The sequence below is a fragment of the Scatophagus argus genome, chromosome 3 (assembly GCF_020382885.2).
Source record: "Scatophagus argus isolate fScaArg1 chromosome 3, fScaArg1.pri, whole genome shotgun sequence".
Lineage (NCBI taxonomy): Eukaryota > Metazoa > Chordata > Actinopteri > Scatophagidae > Scatophagus > Scatophagus argus.
Window position 1 is genome coordinate 7,666,288 of NC_058495.1, and position 15,580 is coordinate 7,681,867.

Sequence of the window (15,580 nt, forward strand, 5' to 3'; positions counted from 1 at the left end):
TTGAATAACACATCTATTTGGGCTGAAACATCTTCTTGGTTTCTTTTTGGTTTCTGTTCAGTCCAGGATGTCCTCTACCGAGACATTGTATTAAATCAATTTTTCACAGTCTTTATCATCACGAGTCAGAGGACACTGCTAACGTTCAGCGAAGTGACTCCATCCATGTTCCCTCATCTGTCCCAACATAAAGACATGCACAGTCCTCAAAGCAACATTCAATCACCCATGCACTGCAAATTTGATTTAATACTTCAATTTCATTAGTCGCACATTTTCCAGAGGACAACAGAGAGCTCAGGCCCTTACACTTCATCATCATCTTTGCCACTCCTGTTTTGTTTGTCCTCTCTTCTCCTTTATAGTTAACCAACCCTGAAAAACAAACAGGCTATGTAAACAATGTTATTTTTGGTAGCAGATGCTGTGTAGACAGACAGACCAACAGACAGACTTATGGGTAGACCAACAGCAAAAACAGGCATTGACAATGGGCGGAGGCTGTAAAAGCTATGACAAAGACGTGCAATGAGAGACATGACGGGAGTGATACGTAAAAATGAATATGCCTCAGGCAGCTCAGTACTGATTACTTCCTTACTATTATGGCCTCACGTTTTCAGTTTGCTGTATAGTTGGCCATAAAACAGGACAGTGAGCATATCACTGGTGTGGCTATTTCTTGCAACCTGCTTTCATCACCACATAAAACATAACCCTGCTTGAGATCACAGGAGAAGTGTCCAGATTACTTAGAAAATACTAATTCTAACCAGGTTGTAAGTGCACAGTGCATTCACAAAGGTACATTGAAAAAAATCAAGGAAACAAATGAAAACTAATTATGGATCGCACTGAGACAGCTCCAAGGACGTATCGCAAATGCAAAATAAACAAACCAACAAAACATTCAAGTTTGGGTTGGTGAGTTATTTTGAAAGCTTTTTTTTTTTTTTAGAAAATCTCTTAACATCCTGACAAAAATCAATAAATCTAATGTTCAAAGAAAAAAAGCAGTGAAAAAAAAAAAAAACGGTGTCTGTAACTGTTGGAACAAGCCCATCCAATCATTTCATTCAGCCTAAATGAAATGATGTCTGTCTACCAACAGACCTGACTCTTGTCTTGTCTTGTCTTGTCTGACTACCTACCACAGTCTGCATGTCCCCTCTACACATAAGAGCCATCTTCCACAATGCCGTACATACATATTGCTAAAGCTATGAGCAAGCAGTCACACAAAGAAGGCAGAGAAAATGCTGCTAAAATTTCCAGATACTAACATGTTAGCTTGACAGCTGTGAGGAACACTAACGATAGTCAAATTAGTTGTTTATGTTCATTATAATATTGTTAGGTGTTTTCTTACATGTGAATGAGACACGGTTGTAGGTAGCTTGATATGGTTAGCGATAACAGTGATGTGCTGCACTTTTACAGTCGTAGTGAAGTCAGTTTTTGGTTGAATATTTGACATAAATTAAGAGTGAATGACTGTTGAATATACAAGCTGAAACTAAGGTGCACAAACAACCCAGTGTAATGGCATTGCTCACTTGTGTTTGTAATAGTTTGAGGACAACATCAGAGGTTTACAGCAAAGAAGAATAATTATGCTTTGATTACACTGAAAGCACTTATCTCAAGGAAATTCAATCGAATGCAACTGGACTTAGTTATTTGTCTTTGAAGACGTTTCACCTCTCATCCAAGAGGCTTCATCAGTTCATGCTCGCTTGACTAGGCTGGGACTAGTAGCCTAGTTGTAACGACTGTCGTTACAACACAACAGAGCAGTAACGAAGTCGAAACCAACTTTACCATCCCCAACGACTGTCTCAACGACTGTCGTTTGTCACAATGGAACACTAAACGAGCTTATGACACCACTGGTCATGTGAATGCCTCCACAGAGGTTAAATACCTGGGTCTCCACACCAGCTAGTTGGACTAGTCCCAGCCTAGTCAAGCGAGCATGAACTGATGAAGCCTCTTGGATGAGAGGTGAAACGTCTTCAAAGACAAATAACTAAGTCCAGTTGCATTCGATTGAATTTCCTTGAGATAACCATGACCTGGATGAATGAGAATATTCACAGGCTTACTGAAAGCACTTGTTAGTTTTTGTTGGCTTGGGCTTTGGTGACAATAAGAAAAACAGTGTAACAAGCCTTCATCTTTGGTAATGAATTAAATTTGAAGACCACACAGTATGAGGGCAATGCACAGCAAAAACACACAAGGCGTGACACACCCCAGTGATACGTGGCATTCACACAGGTCTGTTTGGCACCTTTTCCTTTTCACTCCCTTTGGTGATTGTCATTGTGCTTGTGACCTTATCACTGACATGTCACTAAAATACTGCTGGCCTCAGTTGATGTTCAACAGGAGAACAGCAGAAAGAAAAGAAACAGGGACAAGGCAGGAGAATGCTTGACTAAGCAGTAGCTGTTACCTCATTAGGGTTGTGCTCCATAATGATGTTTAAAACATGAACTGCACTCTCATTTAGTGTGTGATTTGACTGACATGCAATGGGGTCGAACAAGGGGGAACAGCCAAAGTGGAAGGGTCATGATCATTAAGACAGAATTAACTAAGCATCACTTTGACTCCCAGCTTTGTTTTTAGTGGGTCAATGCACTAGAATGGGGCTGAATGCAAAGCCGTATTTATTTTTATCCCCGTAAAAGCCCACTGTTGCAACATCACTTTTAACAATTCTAAAAAAAAAGGCCTGCAAATGTTTTTTTGGTTTGTTTTTTATTCTCAAGATCACATTTGCATGGTTAATGGGTCCTATTGTTTGTGCTCACAACGCTATTGGATCGAAGAAGTCTTCATAGGTCCAGTCATCTGGCCATGAACTCACTCTACCTGCAAAATTCGCGTTGAGCTCATCTCTGTTTTTGTTTTTTTTTTTTTGCATGACTGGATTTGTCAAGATTCAAGTAGGTAAAATTCCTTAAATATTTTTTTGTGTCTATTAAATTGTCTAGAACACATACACATTTGGTTATTTTGTAAAACATTCATGAAATTTGATTTAGGGCTTGTTATGTCTATGTTGTAATTCTACAACGTTGGGCCAGAGTGGTAGTCGAATAGCCTGTGCTCCTTACACATTACATAAGGACACTGCACTTTGCACATGGTCCCAAATTGAAAAAAAAATTGTAGTAGAAATTTAAAGTGTTAGATGATTTAAATGTGCTTTTCTGTTAAATTTGTACTTAGTTTAGCTTAGACTATAAGTAAACACAGGAATAAATTGTTTGTGGTATTTGAAACTACATCATTTATAGCAGTATCTGAAACTCCCTGTATCTTTGTAGTTTTTTGTTTGTTTTTTTTTAACTTCTAAATGATCTTCAGATTTTTTTATGAGTGTTGCCCAAGTAGCAATTTGTAGCATGAGGAGATAGAAAAACAGCCTCTGAATGTTAAGGATTTTTTGGGGGGATTCCATTTGCACCTGTAAGGGATAGGTGTGCTCTGGGGGGATACATGTGTTCCTTTTAGTATGATAAGTAGAGAGCATAATAGGCCAGCCAGACAGTATAGAACTTATGATATTGAAATGATAATACTTTGATGGATAATACTTAGATTTCTACCCTCAACACATGGTCTACCACCTTGTCTATTCTTTCAGTTTATCTGCTACAATATAAGACCCATATGTATTATTCACATATATTTTTTTTTTTTTACTTTTTCCATTGTGGAATGCCACCAGCGCAGAAAGGTCATCTATTCAGTGTGCAGGATGTGATTGCTGCAGTCCAAAATGGAGAGAGCGATTTTGAAATGGACTCAGATGACACTGATGCAAGTGACTCAGAGAATGAAGATGCAGGCAAAATGGACAAAGAAAACCACCAACGCATTGACTGCCCAGCCAATGATGATGTGATCATCAAGCCCCAACCAAAAAATACACACTGTGCCCCATGACAGGTTTCACTGGCTGAAAAAGGAGTTCTGTGACTTTGATGTGTACCAAGGGAGTGTAGATGAAACACGACAAGCCAAATCTGAACTTCCTGTGTCCAGTGATGTTGTGATGAAGCTCCACACTTCCAGAGGGTCAAAACTACAAGATCTATGCAGAGTGTGGAATCTATGATGTGGGATTCAATTTTTTCCAATATTTTTTATTAATAAATGCTTATTCATAAAACTATGATTGTTGTGTGATTATTACTCATGATATATACTGTTATGAGGCTAAGTAAGCAATCAACCCTGCAAATGAATGCTTAAATGTACTGTATATCTGTTCAGACAAAGTGAGTGCAAATACAGAAATGCTGCTCCCAACTAGTCCCAATGTTGCAATATTACAACATTTCGCTAAAAACGTACTAAAATGTAAAAAATTGAAAATTTTGAATTTTTACATTGGAGGCCTCTTAAAACAATATCTGAGAGGTCAAAAAAAAATTTGCATTTTTTTTTTTTCTGTATTTGGGTCTTACAATTATTTAATGCCTTTATTCTTCTGCTTTTTTTTATTTCAATTGCCCCCCTCAAGCCCAACCCTCTCTCACTCGCTCTCTCTCTCAGCCTCTGTGTCCCACTCCTTCATACACATGCTGACACACACCCACACACCATTCAGTTTTTAGAGAGCACTGTAGGCACAAAGGCCCATGGTTTGGATCATGCTGAGGAAAGCAAGAATTAATTCCAATCAGGCTTGAAGAGGGAAGAGCCATTTCATTTTGCACTGCCCCTGGAATCATTCAAACAAGCAGCACCCCCACCTCTACTGCATATGCATGAACACACACACACACACATATCCAGTGTCACATGCACACATGCAGCAGTCTGAGCACATGTGCTATTGTGATATTGCTTGGCAGCCAAACAGAATTTTGTTTATTACACGTCAGCGGTGTCGTTGACATTAATACCATGCTAATGAAGCCCCTGACACCTTCATTCACCTGTCTTTTCCATTTCGCTGAGAATTTTGAGCAGCCATGGAATGCTGCTAAATACTGTTTCTTACAATAAGAACGTGTTTGGCAAGATTAAAAGCATCGTGGTTTCATGTCAAAAGCCTCTATGAGAATGTGGTGTACCGTCAACATTATCTATTCTTCTTAAACACTTCTCCTCATTCCCTGGTAGGCCTCTTCCCCTTTTCATCATTTGCCTCATAACAGTATGTCAGAACAGAGCCACAAAGCCCATCTGGGAATAAAGCAGTTCATCTCTCCTTTCTTTATATGCCTGTGCCTTCTCCTTTATTTTCCATCTCATTCCTGACTACAGTTCATAGCTCCGACACAGTCCACGTGGGGATCTTCCTCAAATGTCCATGTCACGATTCTACTTCCTTCACATCCAATGACTTCACTGACTCCACATCTATTTTCATCTAATCTCCTGTCTGCTTTGACCGATCTCCATTTCCACAATGAGGGAAAATTTTAGCATATTGGTCTTCTTGGCACTTTCTAACTTCCCCTGAGCCAAGCACAAAGCATTATGTTACAAACCCTACTTATGCATCATGGAAATAGCTGTAATATAACTGGTAATTCTTTACAGTATGTGCACCTTCGGGCCATCCCAGGCTCAGAGCTTGAAACACTTGCCCAGATGGTCCCTGTCTGACTGCGATACATGTTTATTGCCTTACCTATGGGCGACAGCTCTGCCACACTGCCGATATAGGGTCCCTCCAAGAACTTGGGCTCACTGTCGTTGATGTCTTGGACTTTGATGACAAACTCTGACTCTGGTTCCAGAGGGTCATCGGAAAGGCGATCCCGGGCCTGAGCCCGAAGTGTGTAAAAGGCCTTCTCTTCTCTGTCGAGTCGCTCTGTGGCATGGATGTCTCCTGTTAGCTCATCAATGATGAAGATGGAGCCGGCCCCTTCTCCAGAGATGGTGTACTTGATGTTGCCCTCACCTTCATCAGAGTCTGTATGGATCTACAGATTGATAACAAATGAACATAAGGACAATGAGTTCATAAAAGGAGGCACTTCCCTCTATATTTAGGTCACTGCAATCCTTTTGCAAACCTTATTCCTGGATATTTACATTTGCATATACTACTTTGAAAATACATTTTGTTTGAAACATATAGATATGCTGTCCAGATTCTATGTTATTATTTATTAACATAATGTGAAAACATGTTAATAAATTAGACTTGGTGACATTGTCAGTTTAATTTATTTTCTTTATCATAGTTGCTCTTGCACTGCAGCATCTGCTCGTACTAACAAAACCAATGATTTAATTTTTTTATGGGTATGTTTAGGCAGTCACAACACCTGGTAACAGTCAGAGAAAGTTACCACATGAATTGGTTTAATATAATAATAATAATAATAATAATAATAATAATAATAATAATAATAATAAGTTAACTACATGTTAAGTTGATGTTTATTGTTAACCATGTAATGTTACAGCCTTACTAGCTTACCATTACACTGGGTTTCAGAGACTAAAGCAATGTGTTAATTTACAGCAGATTAAAAGATGTCATTAGTCACAGACCCTATGAAATTTTCACAATACAACCGCAAAGTTATTAAATCAGTGTACAGTTATGATTGCATACCTGAAACTGAAATATTTTCCTGTTACCCTTAGTAACATTTGTAGGCTGTATCCAGTTTTAGCCATCCCCTTTATATTCAGAAAAATGGTCTGCAACATTAGTTTCTTCAGCTAGTTCTTTTCTTAGAACCCAGTGGTTACTAACTTGAAAGGATTATTTTTATTATGTTTTTTTTTTATATCAAACTGCAAAAGCCTGTTTAAAGTGATCATTTGTTAAACAACTACTCAGTGCTGATTCTCTATTCTAATAGATAACGGATTGATCATACAGTATATTCTTTGAGTTCAATTAGACCAGTACAGAGACTTCAGATTTGATTTGGACTTACAAAAAATTGTGTGTGAGCATTTTTCAGGAGTGTGACCACTTGATTTCAACATGACTGACATTCCACACATAAATCATGTGATGACACCTGAGCTCCAGTCAGTTATAAAGATTCTAAGACACAGTTTATTATGCAACAAATTTTGCATGGGATATTCTATTCAGTACCAGCGGCAGGGAATGCTGAGGGCTTGTGTAATTGATAGTTGTCAGAAAATGACGTTTGGTCATCAGCCGTGACCACAAGAAATTAGCACATTTCTTCCACCCATTCCCTTATCTCATTCCCCAATAGCAATTGCAGCTTAAGGCTCTCTTAGAGCTCCCTGTAGCCCAGCCATCATCGTTATCGGGGAAAAAAGGACACCACAGTTCTCATGATGATTTACACCTTTCTTGTAGATTGTGCCCTTCACAGGATGTGACGCCCAAACTAGGAGATCAAAGTCATTTCAAAGATTGTTAAAGGTAGAGACATGGGGGTGCCTGAGCTGAAAGAGAACTTAAAAGAGTCCTTATAAATCAGAACTATAGTGCCCCTCCCATGATTAGAAGGCGTTCCAGAGGCAGCAATAGGAGCAGCATCAGTCCCCGATCTCAACCTCCCCTTTGGCTCTTTAGTGAGCACTAGACCTGCTCAGTCACTCTCTCTCTCCCTCGCTTAGCTTCTATCTGAAATTATAATTCAGAGTTGTCTATGCAGTGTATCTGTGGTTCAATCTACTGAGCAGACCAGGGGAGAGGGGAAATCGCCCTGGCCTCCCTGCTTAATATTTTATAAAGGCTTAATTAAATACAGGCTTCTATCACCCTCGCGGGGGTTTTCATTAAGTATTTGTCGTAAAACTGCGGAATAATGCAAGCCTGTGCCTTTATATTGCTTCCCTCATCCATTTTCCCCTCCCTTTTTATCTGTCTGTTTTTGCCTTTTCTCACCGTTCTAAATCATCCTGAAGACAAATACATGAACACTCAGAGAAAATATACTTTGGAGGTATCAATATTTCAGTTATAATAAAAGAAGTTTCATTGGTTCAAACTGTGAGAGTTCTCCAATAAAAATGTGCATAGTCATGCGCCACTGGATATGTTTCCCCCAGACACAATCTCTCTCTTACCCTTGCTCTGTATTTCAAAATTACAGACAAAAATGTGTGTGAAATGTTGTCATCAAGTGTTAATTCAATTGCACAAATGCTGGCACCATGCAAGTTCCAACCTAATGTACATGTGCATGCCTACCCACACACACCTACCAGAGTTTGCACACACACACACACACACACACATAGTGGGTACATCATTCTGCTGGAATGAAGCTATTTCTCCCCCCTCGGGCTGGATATACCCATCCGTCTGTCAGTCTTTCCTCACTGGAGTGATTCAAGTTGGCAGCTTGAAAAACACACACATTACGCTTAGCTAAGTTGTTCTCTGCAAACTAAAGGTCAGATCCAGGACGTCACTTGCTTTGCAAAAAAAAAGAAAAAAAGAAAAAAAAAACTGGAATGGAAATATGCTGCTTACAAATTTACGTAAGAAGAAGATGGACAACAAACAAATTATCGATTACTGAACAAGAATCATACCTGTTTTATTGGTCTAAGATTTAATGCATAAAATTTTGTCAACAGATGAATACAGATGGTGGTAATATATATATATATATATATATATATATATATATATATATATATATATATACACACTTTTCCATGACCAGTGTGGGTGTTTAGGCTTGAAATTTTATTGGCTAGGTCAGCACTTTGGGGGCAAGAGTTTAAACACTAACAAGATCAGATCAAAACTTAGTATATGGCTGGAGCGCGTGTGGTCAGTGTTTGAACATGTGACCAACTTCTTACAGAGTAGTTGTGGTGGTGGTGTCTAAAATGTGAATTGGTGGACATTAAATGCCTATCTTTACAAATGTGTAAATACATTAATATTTTCCACTTGTATCTTGTTATATTTGAATTGAAAGAGAACACATTTTAATTGTGGTATTTATATGTATTATTCAAATTATCTGTTAACTATCCCATGAGGAACTTGCAGCTCATAAATTAACTGATACATTAGCGAATATTCCATATCATAGCAACCAAAGTGTCCCTACTGAAAAAACAAAAGCTCCAAAGCTCCTCTCCTCTGGGCTTTTCAAGGACACAATAGAAAACTCCTACTTGAAAACACCCCTGTGATGATATAATAGAGAGCCAATGGGAATCTCCAGCACTCAGTGTTCCCCCACTATCGTAGCTTTGTCAGTCATCTACTCAGTCAGTCAGTCTGTATTGGACAACTGCATTTGTAGGGCACAGCCTGTTGTTGCAGTCCAACCAAAAAACATACACCCGCTGGCCCACAAAAAACACCAGAAATGTTAAACCATTACTCCACACATAGTCTACAATTTGTTCATCAAACTTTGTTGTTTCTTCATTGACAGAGAACAGCAGCTTAAGTCAGCTTGAGTTCAGTCCCTAACAACAAACTATTTTTTTTTTTGTTAAAGGATCAGGTATATAGAGTACTCACTTAGTAAAAATAACACATTACTCATATGCCCATTAAAACAGGTGCAAGTTGCAATAATCGCCATCAGTATCCACTTTAAATTGTCTGCTGACTTCTTAACACTCATTAGCTAAAGCTGAACATTACAAAGTATTTTTGTACAATTCAATGTACTGTGTGTATTTGTGTGTAACGTGTATTTGTTTCTTGTAAAGAGACCACTAACTCTTTAAACATACATAAACATACATAAGCATAAGAACATAAATAAATCTGAACATATCCTTAAACATATTAAAAATATGTATTTGTCACTGTAGTTAAGCAATGATTATGATTCATTGTTTGGCTTTAAGATAAACTTTATGTAAGCAGTAGTAAGCAATGCCTTAGGCTTTACAGTGGAGGGCTGTGGGGTGACTCAAGGGAGAGAGAGGTTGTTGATGCCCTGTCAGGTTCACCGTTGGGTCATAACAAAATGTCTAGCTGTCACTGTTGGCTAACCTGCTGAAGGGAATGACATATGACTCACATGCAGTGACAGAAAGTTTATGTGGTGGTCAGCTCTTTTGTACATTAAAAGTATGTTAAAGCACAAACTCAGACATCATAACAGAGGGGTTAGTGATAATTCAGTATTGGAAAGACATCATTTTCAAAAACTTAAAACATTTGCAGGACTTGCAAGTAACACTGACAAGCAAGTAAAATTGAATTTAAAATGTTTTCAGGCTTCTTCAAGCACAAGTAAATGTATTATATAATAACCAAAATGACATGATAGAAAGAGAATAGAATAAAGTAGTGAGGAATTTGGGGAGCACATTTGCAGTGGAGATAGCTGAATGTGGGCTGTGCTGAAACCTTGGTTTATTGAGAGTTTCAAAGCGGGAGCAAATTGGCTGTCTTATATTTAAGTCTGTGTAATCAGGAGTAGGCCTGCCACATTTCACTGTAGCTTGTCAAGCTCTCTGATCTTAACAGTTTCAAAGTGTTAACAAGGTGACTGTATCAGAGTCAGTCTTGGTTCGAGACAGCTATGGGGAAGGAATGCTACAGACCTTGGGATACAGATCCAGAGAAGAGAGGGTAGAGTAAATGGCAGAAGAAGAAAAGCAGAGGGAGAAACAGAATTAAAATGATGGTGATGGTGATGGTGCTGTGATGGGAGGAAAACCTGCAGAAGCTTAGACAGAAGACAGAGGATGAAAATGTAGAGATGGGGGAGGAAAATGCGACATGAAATGTAACATTAGTTATTGAAATAATTTCAAAAGATGATAAGGCAGAGTAAAAAAGGGCTTCTTGTTTTTTTTTTAAATGGCAACTGTAGCTGCCTAAAATGCCATGTCCAGCAACACCACAATCTCTGTTATCTTTTTGCTTTGTTTTGTTTTGTTTTGTTTATTTAGTCTTAATCTTGAGCTGTTGTGTTCATCTTTAAGGTCAGCCTTGTGATGTTGTTACCATTGGACCTAGATCGACTAATTATAGCTTGGACCATGATGATGTGAAGAACAGGCATACTGTGTGCCAGCCAAAACCAGTCAGGTATTGAATGACACAGAAAAACTACTGAATCAGAAAAATACAAAACTTCAAACACAGGAAAACTAGACTAGTATGCTTGAGGATTTGGTAATTCTTCATATCCAAACCCCAAGCACGGACTACGACTTGCCACAAATCAAACTGATATTCTTCCAAAGGACCTAGATGTTTTGGTGAACAAAAAATGATGAGGCCATCTGCTTCAGTTGGCTTCAAGTTGAATGCTGACAGTTACAAATGGGACAAAGAAGCATAGTGAATATGGACTATTGAAGCACTTTTTTAACTGTTCATGCTGAGACAGAATATGCCAGATACATCCAAAAAGACAGGGGGGCAGCCGTGGCCTAGAGGTTGGAGAGGCGGCTTGTGACCGGAGTGATTAATCAATCTCCGCCTCCATTAGCCGGCTGATGTGCCCTTGAGCAAGGTGCTTAACCCCCAATTGCTCCCTAGGTGTCTGACAATGGGCCTGACACAATCAGTGAAGGGTTAAATGCAGAGAAGAATTTCAGTGTATGTAAAATATAAATAAAGTTTGAAGTTGAAAGACCAAAAAAGGACACAAAAACAGCAAAAATGTACACAAAACCTTTGAACTTTTTGTTGCAGAAATACAAACTCATGCGCATGTGCTACACACATATTCCAACACTCTCTCTCTCACACACACACTCACACTCACTATGGATTTATTTCAGACATTTTTGGCAAAATAGAGGAGAAAAGCACCAAGATCAGGGAGAATAAAATGTGGCATTTTTTGCTTTTACTTCCTTTAACGGCAGTCATTTATGACTATTTGGGCTGAACAGCAACTCTTACCAGTTCCATTCCTGTCATTGCATCACCTTTTTGAAAGTACTTTCCATGAAAAATCATTTAAGTCTACAAGGATTTATAATCTAAATGTACTGACCAATGCAGCCAATTAAATGTCATGTGAGTGACAATTTTATTGGTAAATTTGATTTCATTAGCAGAGTAGTGGCAGCCATAGTGTTGGACAGAGCACGCTTGGCGAGTTTGCTGAGTTGGGGTAAAGCAGTATGAAAAAAAGGTTGTTGTAATTATCCAGTACAGAGGCACTGTGCTTGGCTTTAATCCTCAACTGCTCATATTCAAGTGTTGATACCCAAAATCCAGTCCATCTGAGTATGAGTGTCTGAGAGAGAGTTACACACAGACATCACTCACTCACACACACCATTAATAGCAGTGATAGTACTGGGCAGTGCCCTAGTCATATGAAGTGCAATAACTTCAGATAATTTTATTAAAAAAACCATCTTTCCCCCCCCCCCTGCTGTGTCGCCCCCTCAAGCACCCTTCAGCCTTTTTACATCAGCTCACTGACTTCACTGGCACCCTGTCCAGTAATGAATCACAAGTCAGTGAAGCTGCTTCTTTCCCAGTCTCCCCTCTCATCTTGCTTCGTTCTCTCCTTATATATCTCTCAATTTCTCTCCGTTCACAGCAGACAGGCAGCACTGCCTGTGGGACTTGTTGTTGGTCTTGCCAGCAGGGATGCACAATGGCAGACAAACAGTGGCCAAAGGATTATTATTCTGTAACGCCAAACCCTGCTGCAGTGAACATCTTCATTCATTTGTAGGAATGGAGAGATCAATATATGCAGATGCAATATTAGCTGGTCAATTGCAATGTCTACATAATTAGAAACAAGGGGATCGCATGATTGATGTGTGCGACTCTTCACTGAGTCTCATGCTGTCTGCATTAATATTTCCTCTTTTCATATCACGCCCCATGTAAGGCAATTGAATCTTACGTGCTGTCCACTCTCATCAGCTCACTAAGGCTCATTTGAGAAACAGCTGATGAATAGGGTGTGAATGAGAGGCGAGGAAAAAAGAAGGCAGAAATATTCCCAAACGTAAGCATGCCACCGAGATGACAGCAAACCAAATTTTATTTGGCGTATACTCGTTATCTCTGATTTCATTAGAAAAATAACATTTAATAATCACATTTCTGATGTCAAGACATTGTCCTCAACATCAAAGAGAAGGGCATTGCCGAGATTGTCATCACTGAGTAATACCGCTGTTGGATTTAATATTTCCAAGAAAATTAGGAACTACAAGTCTCTTTTGTACATTTTATATCCACAACATCTAAAGAACTGTGAAGATTCAACAAATTACCGTAGTTCAACAACATGTTAAAAAACAATCCCTGTTTATGAGACACACAGGAAAACTACAACACAGACTGGATGTAATGGCCACATGCAAAGAAGACATGCAGAGGTGAAAAGGGAGTTGAATAACCCCAGAGCACTTTTCTACACAGTAGCTATGATCTTTACTTTATTTCTGCTGTGGGTAACAGTAATGAAAGAATTAGCAAACTGTGTTTTGTCTCATTTACACTCTTGTTGCTTACACAGAAAGAATGGAGTTGTGTTTGAACAGTGAGCTGTAAAATGTGCTCTGATAGATCCTGGGTAATTCCTGGAACTATGGCAAAGACAATCTCCCACATTTGGAGCTTGATTCCTCTGATGGAAAAACATGTAAGGCTCTACAGTTCCTGAAGGGGCTTCTTGATCTTATAAAAGTTCTTCCTTCCCATTTTTTTGTTTTTTTTTGTTTTTCTAAATTGATGGCTCCAGTCAGTGAGACAATGCTTTGAGCTCTTTAGCTCATAATAGTTACATATGGCTCAATAGTTAATCAGCTACTGTTTGTGTTTTTCATATGGAAATGGTATAGATAGGTTGGCAAAAATGGATTTATTGCCTTCTTCTTATCTTCAAATTCTTTATGTCCAATCATCTTCAAGTAATATAAATGGATATCATCTTAAAAGTCAAAACTTGCAACTGCTTCACAACAAACTGTTCCAGTGGCTCACCTTTGGAAAACTTTTCATGACAAGAATCAGAAGAAATTAGTTTGCATTAAAAGTAGCCATTAGTTTCAGAGATTGTACAACATTACAGAGCAGAGTGGATCGGCAAGAACAGTGAGAACAAGAACGTAGGAGTTGTGGCTTCAACTCCTACGTTCCACAGGAGCTACAAAACTGAGGACAGGCTGGATTTAGATACTCCTTTCAAAACAATTCTGCTTCTCCTTGTTGTTTGAGGTCACAGTTGTGGCATACCAAGGATTGCCAAGGCAAAATATGGTGTTAGAGAAAAAATGAAGGCAAAAAAGTCCCTGTATTGTTAAGAAAAAATATTTTAAATATATTCGGATAAAGTAAGTAAGACACAGTAGTGTGTTCAGAGCTTCAAAATTTTAATGGATGTCTTTGCAGTGGCAAAAAGTTTTACTTCTTGTTTACTAGTGATACAGCATCTTCCTGAGGTATTTCCTTGCAGTGAACCACTGGGACTCCATCTTTATCCAGGGGCGCAGCTTGTCAACAGGCAAGGCAGGCAACTGCTTGAGGCCCCGAACTGCTAGGGGGCCCCCCGAGACTTGGGTTCCAAGGGCTGTTTTCACCGATATGTTACAAATTATAACATATTGGTGATGAACACTGGTCAGAAGGGCCCCTTGGAAATTTTTGCTAAGGGCCCCAACAGACTCTAGAATCGCCTCTGTCTTTATCTTTTCTTGTTCTTAAACCCATGACGTCATGACTCTGACCTCTATGTTTCCTCATTGAGGTGCAAACCTGGCAGTGATATTAAATTAACTACAGCATAGTTATTTTTGAATAGCAATGAATTTTCTTGCTTGTGGAAGAAGCTGAGACGTGTTCGCCTGTAGTTACGTTTATACTGATCTTGAGGTCATGTAATTTTATTTTTATTATAACTTATTTAATTATAACTTTGTTCAAGAATGTGTCAGATTTCCATAGAGCCTTCCAGGCGAAAACCCATGATAAACACACTGTAAACAGCCCTTAATATGTAGCAGAAAACCACCCAACCTGGCAACAGCTGTCATACCTGTCGCACTAACAAATACGTCATCAAAATACGGAGCATGGATGAAGGCAGCGTTATTATGCATTATGAACTGTGAACTGAAGTGGTTCATTTTAAAATTTGTGACCTGAACTTTGAACTAGTTCATGTAGAAAATGAACTTTCATGACATGTACATGACACACAGCACTTATGCCAAAGCCAGAGTGATGGCAGTGCATCAGGGCAGCTGAGCAGAACCCATGCAGGTACTAGCAGAGAGCTATTGAGAACAAAATGGAAACAAATAGCATGTGGAGAGATGCTGAAATAAGTTGTCTGCTTTTTTGGGGAGATGAGATGACTGATGACACCTACAATGTAACCATACCAACCCATTGAAATAAGTTGGTGACATGACACAAATCTAATCTGATCAAATGACAGCAAATAACAATTATGACAATGTTGTCCAGTTGTCCTCAGAAGAATTTATATTAAGACGTGTAGGTGCAAAGATAAATGTAACCATAACTACATTTAATGAATAGTAAAAATGCAACCAGATAAACTGAATCTTATCTGGGTTATCTGGGTTTTTATGTAAAGTACTAGTGGCACTGTCATTCACTTCTAGCTACAATGAAATATTACTAACTTGGTAACCTCTTGAATCCCCTAAATGGAGGAGCAGG

General features: G+C 38.8%; 1 protein-coding gene across 1 annotated transcript in view; it reads right to left on the minus strand.

The window, feature by feature from the left end:
• LOC124056079 (cadherin-22) overlaps positions 1-15,580 on the minus strand; it is a 71,626-nt gene that overhangs the window by 55,551 nt on the left and 495 nt on the right. The window contains exon 2 of the mRNA XM_046383177.1: positions 5,660-5,954. Coding sequence (XP_046239133.1) covers positions 5,660-5,954 — 295 coding nt within the window. The remainder of the gene's footprint in view (positions 1-5,659; positions 5,955-15,580) is intronic.